Here is a 12,171-nt window from a genome sequence, read left to right as displayed (position 1 = left end):
TTTTTATTACTACAATGTTTATATTGTTGTTATAATATCATTAATTATTAATTTTTAATGAGCTGGGTGTTTTTGCAACTATACAAACTCTTATGATATATAATATTGTTTTCTTGCAACTTGTCAAACTTCTATGATTAATTATATGTAATCTTGTTTTCTTTTTGTCATTTTATTTGCTTCAAAACCAATTATTGCCACTTCATTCAATTCATTGTTTGAGTATGCTTGGGATGGTCATTGTTCAATGATTAGAAGGGTTAGTGTGTTTGTTTTTTAGTAGTATTTTAATAATCTGGTTTTCTTATATATAATAATATGAGGAATATTTATACATCTTGTTCATACCATATCCATTTTTTGTCTCACTTTTTAGAAGAATTTTGTTCTTCTGCTTTGTTTCTGTCTTCATACTAATCTTTGTTAAAGATCTCAGGTACCCCTTTTTTTTTTAATCCAGGATCATAAACCATTAAAAGTTTGTAACTTTTATGTTGGTTTAAAGTTTACTTGGTAAATTTGTTGATATATTCATAACAAAGCATGCTATTTGAGTATTTCTTTTGAAGTTATGACTTTCTTTAGAAAAAAGATGGAATCTTTACTAAATATGGATGATCAAAAGGTGCTTTTATGGTTTTTAGATTAATAATTTCTGATTTAGTTTCTGTTTTTTCTTGTTATATTAGGTATTTCCACCAGCTTCTAAAGGGATCATTCACCAGCAAATGAAACTTTGAGTGATAGTGACTTATTTCTTGAAACTAAAGATGGCTACTTATCATCCATCTTCAACAAATCATCAAAAAAATATGTTTCCAAGTTCTTATCTTTTTACCCAACAAGAATCACAACTTAATTCTTTTCAAGAATCATCTTTACCTCCCATTGATATTATGTACCAAAACCATAATTCAACTGACCCATCTTTCTTAAACCTTTTGTCGAGTCAAACGCAGTCAAACCCTCAAAATCTTTCAAGAATTGAGAATCATCAAGAGTTGTCCCTTAGTCTTGGTATGCAAATAAGTTCATCTTCCATGGATATACCTTCTTTTCACTATAATTACTTAAATCCAACTCTTCAAGATTCAAGTGATCATTGTACTTTTAGAAGCAATAAAGTCGAAAACATTGACTTTTCGTCATTTGAAAGACCTATGAACAATGTTGAATGCTCGGTTTCAAGCGCTAATTACGCGATCCCATCTGGGGTTGTTCCAAGAATATACAATTCAAGATATCTTAAACCATCACAAGAATTACTTGAAGAAATGGTGAATATTCATGAAGCTTTGAGGCAGCTAAAGATGAATAAACACAACAATTTACATAAATTTAACGAAAATTGTTCCAAAATCGAGTCTACTACAAGTTCTTCATCCGAACTTTCAGCTTCAGAAAAAAATGAACTTCAAAACAAGATGACTAAACTTTTCTCCTTGTTAGATGAGGTACATGATCATAACTAATTTGAATCCAAATTTTGATTTACTTGAAATATATTATTAAACAATTGTCATATTTATTGTGTTGTAGGTAGATAGGAAATATCGCGAATACTGTCAACAATTGCGAATCGTTGAGGGATCATTAGATATGATAACAGGAGGTGGGGCTGCTAAATCATACACATCGCTTGCTCAACAAACAATTTCTCGACACTTTCGTTGCTTGAGGGATACAATTAACACCCAAATTCAATTGACCCGGCAAAACCTAGGAGAGCAAGATGATTCATCAGACATAACTTTACCTCGTTTGCGTAACGTTGAAAAACAGCTAAGACAACAACGAACAGTACTAAATCCGGTTGGTGCTATACATCATTCTTGGAGACCACAAAGAGGGTTGCCTGAAGGCTCAGTTTCAATCCTTCGCGCTTGGCTTTTTGAACATTTTCTTAACCCGTATGTTTTCTTTAATAGTGGTTTTTTATTACTTTAGATTTAAATTAGAGGTGACAACATGAATGTGTCAATACAGGTTGTTAAGTTGAGGTAACATAAGTCCACTTTAGAATTGTCAATATCACGTGTTTTTAACTAAATTTTCGGTGCACCATTTTTCTGTAGTTACCCTAAAGATTCAGAGAAAATCATGCTTGCAAGGCAAACCGGCCTCACGAGAAGCCAGGTATATTAACAATCGAGCTTAAGAACTTTGAATAGTTATTATATTGTTATACATATGCAAATTAGGGAGTGTTTTTATTGCGTTTTTCACACACTTTAAAGAGTTGTACATTCATGTAACCACCACCTCTAAATTATAAAAAATTATGCAACTGTATAAAATGCTTAACGACAGCTTTAAACCTGTCGTTATATAACAGCCTTAAGGTTGTTATATAACATTTATGTAACAGCGTTAAGGCTGTCGTTATTTTTTATTTTTTATTATCTATTTTTTTTGGCGAAAAAACTGAAAACTTATATAAAATGAGTATGTCGATATTATATAATATTAATGTAACAATTTTAAGTGTTGTCGTTAACAAAATCTCTTTCTTTGATATCTTCTCATTTCTCTCCAATATAGAACTATGTAAAAGACCATGTAAAAGGTTTATCATGAACATGTTAATTATTAATTTATATATCATACAGGATCAATCATAACATGTAATCACACATAACATAATCATTAGAGAAAACTTACTTGATGGAAGAATCACTTTGAAATTAGGGTTTGATGATGATGCCATTAGGATTAATCAATTACTGTAGTTATGTCAATAATCTGATGGAAAGATTATCTCTTTATTTCTTGGTGTTCTTCAGAGAGAAAAAAGAGTACGTGATATGACATAATACAGATAAAAGACCACACCCATGTATATATAGTTATGACAGTTATTCCATCAATAACTGTCAAATATTAGTTAGGGTAATTATTGTCATTAAGGCAAAGTTAGGGGATGCAATTTAACAAATGGTAAAGAGGTCACATGGTTATACGGGTATTTCCAACATTCTCCCACTTGACCGAATTACCATTTGTAGATAAACTATATTAGGTTGGCCAAGTTTATCGTAATTATCATCATTTCATATGACACCAAAAGCAAAAAGATACAGCCTTACGTGTCGCGTTTGACACGGGACCCCCTTCAATTATACTAATGGTACTATTATAAAATGTATGATTTCTTCATACCAAAATGACAAGAGCATAATGTGGTACACAACATTAGTTTGTCTATAATGAAAATTAGGTGTACACATTTGAAGTAAAAAATAGACAAACAAGACATTATAGTGAAAGATATTGTCATAAAGCGCTTTCATTAAGAATTAAACGTTATCATGAAATAGTACAAACTACAACATCATGTAAGGTCTCCACGAAAACCCATCTTAGTCACGTGACTTGTAAATACATTGGGTGGTAGACCTTTAGTTAGCGGATCCGCAAGCATTTCATGAGTTCTAATGTGCTCGATACATATACGTTGTTCCTCCACTCTTTCACGTACGAATAAGTACTTTGTATCGAGGTATAAACCAGCTCCAGTCGAACTGTTACTGTTCGAGAAGCTCACGGCTGCGCTATTATCGCAGTATATCTTCAATGGCCTTGAGATGGAATTAAAAATTTTGAGTCCAGTGATCAAGTTTTTCAACAACATTGCTTGACATGTCGCATTATAAACCGCAACATACTCAGCCATCATTGTTGAGGTCGTCGTTAGCACTTGCTTCTGACTCTTCCAAGAAATAGGCCCACCTGACAACATGAAAATATATCCCATAGTCGACCTACTAGTATCTTTGCATTTCGCAAAGTCAGAATCCGAGTATCCAATGACTTCAAGATTGTCGGTTCTTGTGTAGGTTAATTTGTACTCTTTCATTCCTTGAAGATATCGCAATACTTTCTTAGCAGCTTTCCAATGATGTAGGCCAGGATTAGATTGAAATCTTCCTAACATGCCACATATATATGCGATATCTGGTCAAGTACATACTTGAGCATACGTCAAGCTTCCTACTACGGAAGCATAAGAAATTCGCTTCATTTTCTCAATTTCAACCTCAGTTTTCGGACATTGATGAGATCCGAAAGCATCACCCTTAACCACGGGAGCGACCGTTGGGGAGCAATGTTGCATACCGAACCGATTAAGTACACGTTCAATATATGCCTTTTGAGACAATCCTAATGTCCCATTGGCTCGATCTCGGTGAATTTCAATACCTATAACATAAGAGGCTTCACGAAGATCTTTCATGTCAAAGTTTCTAGAAAGAAAACGCTTTGACTCATGCAACAAATCAATATTATTACTTGCCAAAAGTATATCATCAACGTAAAGGACAAGTATAATAAAATTGCTACCACTCATTTTGAGGTACACACATTGATCTACCTGATTTTTGATGAAGTTGTGTTTCTTCATTACTTCATCAAATTTTAAGTACCATTGACGAGAAGCTTGCTTAAGCCCATAAATGGATTTCTTGAGTTTACAAACTAAGTGTTCTTGGCCTTCAGATATAAAACCTTGAGGTTGAGCCATGAACACATCTTCATGTATATCTCCATTAAGAAATGCCGTTTTGACGTCCATTTGGTGTAACTCCAAGTCAAAGTGAGCTACTAAGGCCATTACGATCCTTAGGGAGTCTTTCCTCGATACAGGGGAAAAGGTTTCCTTATAATCAATGCCCTCCTTTTGAGTATACCCTTTCGCGACCAAACGAGCTTTATATCGCTCAACATTTCCATTTGGGTCAAGTTTAGTCTTAAAGACCCACTTGCATCCAACGAGTTTTGCACCCTTTGGCAGTTCAGCAAGTTCCCAAACGTCATTTTTGCTCATTGAGTTCAACTCATCATTCATTGCTTCCCTCTAATGAGCATATTGGTCACAAGTAATGGCTTCTTCATATGAAGTAGGGTCATCACATTTTCCTAAGTCAAAATCAGCCACATTCAAATAGGTATAGTAATCGTCAAAATTTGTGGGCTGTCTTTGTCGTTGTGACCTACGCAACGACTGTTGAGTTTCTTGTGGTTCAACATTAGTCACGGGGTTAGGTTCATTTCCCTCGACATTATTTGGATGATCATCAGAAGTTAAGTGATCATTTGAGGTGTCAAGTGGCGTATTAATCGGGATGGGTACATGAATTATCGGTGTCTCATCTCGAGCCTCTTGAAGCTCAATTCTTCTAAATGAACCACTCCCACTGTTGTTAGCATTCTCAAGAAACTCAGCATGGCGTGTCTCGACAATTCCGGTACTGTGAGACGGGCAATAAAATCGGTAACCCTTTGATCGTTCTGGGTACCCAATGAAGAAGCAACTAATGATTTTTAAGTCCAATTTTCGTAACTGAGGATTGTATATCTTTGCTTCGGCTGGACATCCCCAAATCCGTAGATATCGTAAGCTAGGTTTCCTTCCTGTCCAAATTTCATATGGTGTTTTTGGGACAGACTTTGAAGAAACTCTATTAAGGATGTGAACAGCCGTTTTCAATGCCTCAGTCCAAAGAAATTCGGGAAGGTTTGAATTTGCTAACATACTTTGAACCATATCCATAAGGGTACGATTTCTCCTCTCAGCAACACCATTTTGCTGAGGGGTACCTGGCATGGTATATTGGTTAATAATCCCATGATCTTTGCAAAAGTCAAAGAAAGAACCGGGAGCTTGACCAACATCTGTATGTCTACCATAATATTCACCTCCCCTATCCGATCTTACCACTTTAATTTTACGGTCAAGTTGATTTTCAACTTCCGCTTTAAAAGTTTTGAACATTTCAAGTGATTCGGATTTTTCATTAATCAAGAACAGGTACATGTAACGTGAGTAATCGTCAATGAAGGTAATGAATGATTTATGACCACCAATGCCCGAAGGAAAAGGTCCACATATATTAGTATGTACAAGTTCTAATAATCCAGTACTTCGTGTGGCACCTTTCTTATTTCCTTTGGTCATTTTTCCCTTTATGCATTCTACACATTTTCCAAAATCGGAGAAATCAAGATTAGGTAGAACTTCATCTTTCACGAGTCTAGTCATTATGTCTCATGAAATATGGCCTAAACGTTTATGCCACAACATTGATGAGGTTTCTAGATCTTGTTTTCTCCTATTTTGAATTTCATTCTCATTAACGTTATATGATAATAGAGATTCTGAAAATTGATTATCTAAACATAACTTAAAGAGGTTTCCCTCAAGACAACCAGTTCCAACAACACGGGAATTTAAACTAATATACACTTTATTGTATCCAAACGTAAATATAAAGTCATCAATAATTAGTTTAGATACATATATTAAGTTTCGAGTCATGCTCGGTACATAAAGAGTTCCATGAAGATTTAAACAAAAGCCACCTTCCAAAATTAATGAAAGGGTTCCTACAGCTTCAACATTTAAATCAACTCCATTCCCGACTTTAACCGTTCGTTGGTTTCTTTCCAATCTCCGGATTGTATGGAATCCCTGTAAAGAATTAGCAATGTGTACCATGGATCCAGAGTCAATGCACCATGAATTAATAGGGACATTAACATTAAAAGTTTCATTAATCATAAAAGATTCAAAAATACCTTTCTTCGCTAACCATTCCATGAATTTCGGACAGTCCCTTTGAATATGCCCAATCTTATGGCAAAACCTGCATTTTGGACAGGCTTGGAATGAGCTAGTACTTGCACCTGTTTTCTGGACTTTATTTGGAGTCTGATTATCTCCACTTGAACCCTTGCCCTTTCGTGAGCCCTTTCTCTTTTTGGAGTTTGTAGTAGCAATGTGAGCGACATCAGGTTTTTCTACTTTAAGGCGTTCTTCCTCTTGCACACACATGGCGATCAATTCGCTCATTGTCCATTTCTCCTTTTGCGTATTATAATTGATCTTGAAAGGACCAAACGACATAGGGAGAGATGTCATAATGAAATGAACTAAAAAAAACTTCACTGATTTCCATGTTCATGTCTTTCAGTTTGTTCGCCATATCACTCATCATCATAATATGCTCACGAACACCACTAACCCCATCATACTTAGTAGTCAACATTTTGAGGATCAAAGTACTTGCATGGGCTTTTGAAGTCCCCTTGAATTGTTCCTGAACGGAGCTTAAGTAATCCTTTGCATTCTCAGAGTCGGGAATGGCTCCTCGAATGGCAACATATATGGAGTTCTTAATGATTATGAGAGACATACGGTTAGATCGCTCCCACTGTTCATAAGCACGTTTCTGATCTGATGTACTAGCATCAGTAAGTGCAGCAGGAGGGTCAATACGAAGTGCATGATCGAGGTCCATAACTCCGAGAGTAAGTTTCACTTGATCTCTCCATGTTGTAAAGTTAGTACCAATTAAGGGCTCAATTCCGGATAAGCAACCCGTATTAGAAGTTGAGGTAGATGCTGAAATAGATTGACAATTAAATGTATGCTCAAATAAGGCTAATCAATAATTAATGGGATATAAAGAAATAAAGTCAAGTGTATTAGTATAATATAAAACCTATTATGAACACCAAAATAATAGGCATATAAAGATGTTTGTCCAATTGTCAACCTTACGTTGGTTTAGTTGAAAGTTGGATCGTTAGACATCTTTAAATAAACTTAGCATGCATACATATCACATATCACCGTTGGGCAGAAACATAGTATATATGTTAATTATGCTTATAATATATTTCATTGTTTAAGTTATCACACAAATAGCTGTTGGGTTCAATGAGTGAAAACATAAACAATTGTGTAAAATGGTATTACTTAAACTTTAACATTAATTCAAACAATCATTCGTTGGGCCGATTGTCTAAGTTAACGTTAAAGTTACCATCAAAAACTTGGATATAATTCATACATATATACTTATATATACGATTCAGAATTAACAGTAGGCTCCTTGATTGATACATCATGAAGTAAACAAACAGAAATCAATTTTCATTCATATTTCATATATCAATCCAATGATTTCAAAAAAAAAACTTTATATGTTTGTTCATACTGATGACATTTTATGAACATGAAGTCACAAAATTTAGGCTAAATTTAATCAAAAGGGAAGTAATGTTAAATAAACAGAGAGTAACATTACATGACGTTATCTTGTTAACATATTATGATATTATGATTATGATATTCATCATTCACCGACTACTGATCAAATGCATAACAGTTAATGTAAATATCAATTATTAAATTTAACAATTAACTTTATAACCATTAATTTATAATATATGATTAATGTAAATTTTACACCTTTATGAATAGGTCACAATTAATATCCAATTCAATACTTGAATTAATTTCAATACATTAATCAAACATGGAAAACCCCACAAGTAATATCATCAGTATACGTATTCAGTGAATCACCATTCATTAATTAACTTGCTATAATCAGTTACCTTGATTTTGGGGTTAAGATGTTTATCCTTTCATATACGAGTATCAATTTAATACTATTAATAATATTATACTACCGACAAACATCCCAAACAAGAATCAGTGATGGATCACTATTGATTAACTTAATAGCATCAAAATATAACCGACGAAAACCTTTTTTTTTTATTGATTGTCGATTACTTGCTCTAATATCAGAATCAGAATTAATTGTTATTAAAACATGAACATCATCCAAAATTGATATCATCATATCATTTGATTTAGCGATTCAAAAATAAATTTATATATGAATTATATGTTATCAATTGCTCTGATACCACATGTTAATTAATTTATATATCATACAGGATCAATCATAACATGTAATCACACATAACATAATCATTAGAGAAAACTTACTTGATGGAAGAATCACTTTGAAATTAGGGTTTGATGATGATGCCATTAGGATTAATCAATTACTGTAGTTATGTCAATAATCTGATGGAAAGATTATCTCTTTATTTCTTGGTGTTCTTCAGAGAGAAAAAAGAGTACGTGATATGACATAATACAGATAAAAGACCACACCCATGTATATATAGTTATGACGGTTATTCCATCAATAACTGTCAAATATTAGTTAGGGTAATTATTGTCATTAAGGCAAAGTTAGGGGATGCAATTTAACAAATGGTAAAGAGGTCACATGGTTATACGGGTATTTCCAACAGAACAAACCTCTTTACTTTTTTGTAATAGTATCATTTTGATCATTTTATCCATTAATCCTTTTAATCAAAAAAGTTTGTGATCCGGTTAAATGACACTTTATATTTTAAGTGCAGAAGCACATGTAAAGACTACTTGTTACAGATAGTGTTGTTTCGATGGACTAACTTAATTATCATTTTCATATGTATATAAGATTGCGAATTGGTTTATTAATGCACGTGTACGCCTATGGAAACCAATGGTTGAAGACATGTACAAAGAAGAGTTTCGTGATCAAGAATTGAATAGATCACCTTCACCAGATCGAGCAGGGAAGGAAACAATAGATCAAACATCATCTTCAGACGACAAAGAGAAAATGTTGCTAAAGAATACAAATCTTGACTTCGAAAAAGATATGGAAATGAACGAATACGTGGGACAAAGGCATATTGACTTAGCAGACCAGTACAGGTTTGATGATCCACAATTACTACATGATTTCGTTGTGTAACAAAAAGTTCATTTGATCATTGAGTAATGTACATGACAACGAACAAGGACAGGTGGTGTTCTTGACTTGAATATGTGAAAGATGGTGTTTTGGTTGAAGGTATAGTGAAAATTTTGTTTGGAGCTAATTAGCTTCTATGTAAAAATATATACTGTTTCACCTGATGTGATAAAGCGATAAGTTGTTTGGGATTTCATTTAATTTTGTAGGCATCATGAATGTTTTCTCACAAACAAGAAATATGGAAGTGTTACGATTTGATTAATCTGTTTATATGTAATATGTGTCATAATATATGCAGAATGAACATAAAATATTATATAAGAACAGACCTATGACCAAGCCATCTTTTTTTGATAATGGGTGTGTTTGGCGCGTAGCTTATTGGAGCTTATGGAAGCTTATGAGAGCTTGAGTTTATGATTTTAATAACCTCTAAATCATAAGCTTCGTTTGGTAGACAAAAAAAGTAGAGCTTATGAAAATCATAAGCTCTAGAAAAAATAAGCTACTTGTAGTAGCTTATGAAAAAAAGTAGAGCTTATAAACTGAAAAATAAGCTCCAGCTAGTTTATCAAACATTTATAAAAAATAATAAGCTCCAGCTACCAGCTTCAAAAATAAGCTCCAGCTCCTGCTCATAAGCTCCAGCTCCAGCTATAAGCTCCAGCTCCAGTTACTTTCGTCCAAACACACCCAATATATATATATATATATAAATATAATTAAGAATTCTTAATTAAAGATGATACAAAAATTTCATACGGAGTATAATTTTTGAGGTTTATATGATCTAATATAGGAGTATTTTTTTGCCATCCACAAACACAAGTGCTATAAATGCACCAAACGTTTTTACACGTTGTTGCAGATATTGTACAACATTTCAATGCATTTTTGTAAATGTCGTAATGCAAGCTTAATTTCCTTGTGGGCGCTTTCCATGTTTTAAGAAGGTAATTAAAGGGATAGAAGATGAAGTGATGCTTCTCTTGTATACACTTGGAGCGCGTTTAGATATTAAGCACGATTGAATAGATGAACTGTTCTTATTTATTGTAATTGTCGCTTGTTGCCTCAACGACTTGGTGCTGTTTCAAAAAGATGAACAGTTTGATGTGTTCAAAACTAAGATAAGTAAAAATGTTGTTTTAAATGTTTGTTTTTCCCGAACAAGTTCACAAATATGGTATTGACAAGCCCAAATTATATTTACAAGCGCTTGAACTTTTTTTATCATTTTCAGTACGTTTTTAACTATTACTTCTATAAAATCTGTTTGGATATTGTGTTAGAATAATATTTTTAATATATATTTATATTAAATGAATAAAAAGCGGGTAATTTGTCTAATTACATGAAACAATTTTTAATGTATCAAATTCTACAAATATAAGAGTATTTTTAACGATAAAAGAATATATGAAGAATAAATGTTACAAAATACTCCGTAATGTAGAAGCTAGTTCCAATAAGCCGGTAATTGGGCCTCATTGGTCCTGAAATTTGGGGTATAAATTAATCTTGGGCTCAACTAATTATAATTTATAACTTTTCATTGTTTAAGTTGGCTCATGGACACGGGCAATCCCTAGACTATAATCAGTGTAAGCCTGTAATACTACGGAGTACTAATTTGTAGAATAAATTCTTTTTACCGAGTACTCTTCAGGAGAAAGTATAAATTCTTTTTACCGAGTACTCTTCAGGAGAAAGATAGTACAATAAATTCTTTTTACCGAGTATTCTTCAGGAGAAAGATTATCTACATTTCACCTTCCTCATATACCACTCATGTGATGTTGAGTTTTGTTGTTGTCTTCAGATTACAGAGGACACCATAAAATTTTACTAAAGAACCTTATAGATCTTTCGGATTTATAATTTTTTTAAAGATAAACAACCGTTAAATAAATTTCAATAACTAGAGGACACATTGAATTTTGATCTAGAATGGCCACTACTCATGGACACATGTATTGGGCAAAATTTTATTTTGAGTTCGTAGAGAAATATCCCTAGCAACAATTGTGATGACCCGGAAATTTCCGACCAAATTTAAACTTAATCTCTATATGGTTTCGACATGATAAGCAAAGTCTACTAAATTGAATTTCAAAATCTTTGAACTATGTTATGAAATCATTTGACCTTCGACTGCTCTCGACGATTCACGAACAATTAATTGTAAATAGATATGTGTGTATGTATATATAAACAATAATTCAGAATATAATTTGAAGTATTATATGTTGTTGTTATTAAAAATTAATAAAATAAAAATAGGATGTTACAATAATTATTATTTAAAACATATCTATATATAAATATAGTATATAGAATATGTATACAGGATTTTGAAGTTATTTAGTAAACGACGGTAACGCTCAATTGTCATTCGATCGATAATTAAACGAGTTAAAAAGGAACTTATGTGATTTTAAACCAAACGGTGATCCGAAAATGAGTTATATAAATTATAGGCTTATTAAAAATGTATTTAAAAATTTTAAAACTTTTTATATTTTACTTGGGGTTGAGAGAGAATAATTAATGTAAT

The 12,171-nt window shown here is 32.8% G+C and overlaps 1 protein-coding gene across 2 annotated transcripts; it reads left to right on the top strand.

Annotated features, from left to right (window-relative positions):
- Positions 1–344: 344 nt before the first annotated feature.
- On the top strand, positions 345–9,850 carry LOC139844423 (BEL1-like homeodomain protein 3). Of its 2 annotated transcripts, none has more exons than XM_071834650.1 (5): positions 345–436; positions 690–1,454; positions 1,540–1,910; positions 2,076–2,136; positions 9,312–9,850. In XM_071834650.1, exons 2-5 carry the CDS (start codon positions 771–773, stop codon positions 9,609–9,611), a joined length of 1,416 nt encoding a protein of 471 aa, XP_071690751.1. In that variant the 5' UTR covers positions 345–436; positions 690–770; the 3' UTR covers positions 9,612–9,850. The 2 variants fall into 2 exon arrangements, with proteins under 2 accessions (XP_071690751.1, XP_071690752.1); XM_071834651.1 differs by having other exon boundaries at positions 9,367–9,544.
- The last annotated feature ends 2,321 nt before the right edge of the window (positions 9,851–12,171 follow it).

This window comes from Rutidosis leptorrhynchoides, chromosome 4, assembly GCF_046630445.1.
Source record: "Rutidosis leptorrhynchoides isolate AG116_Rl617_1_P2 chromosome 4, CSIRO_AGI_Rlap_v1, whole genome shotgun sequence".
NCBI classification, from domain to species: domain Eukaryota; kingdom Viridiplantae; phylum Streptophyta; class Magnoliopsida; order Asterales; family Asteraceae; genus Rutidosis; species Rutidosis leptorrhynchoides.
The sequence above is the reverse complement of the archived record's forward strand: the minus strand, read 5'-3'. Positions and strand labels throughout refer to the sequence as shown.

Bases quoted from the DNA above. Each gene is read 5' to 3' on its own strand.
- LOC139844423 (XM_071834650.1), top strand. From the start codon at position 771: ATGGCTACTTATCATCCATCTTCAACAAATCATCAAAAAAATATGTTT. The intron at 1,911-2,075 runs GTATGTTTTCTT...ATTTTTCTGTAG, and splicing joins TTTGAACATTTTCTTAACCC to TTACCCTAAAGATTCAGAGA. The intron at 2,137-9,311 runs GTATATTAACAA...TATGTATATAAG, and splicing joins CCGGCCTCACGAGAAGCCAG to ATTGCGAATTGGTTTATTAA.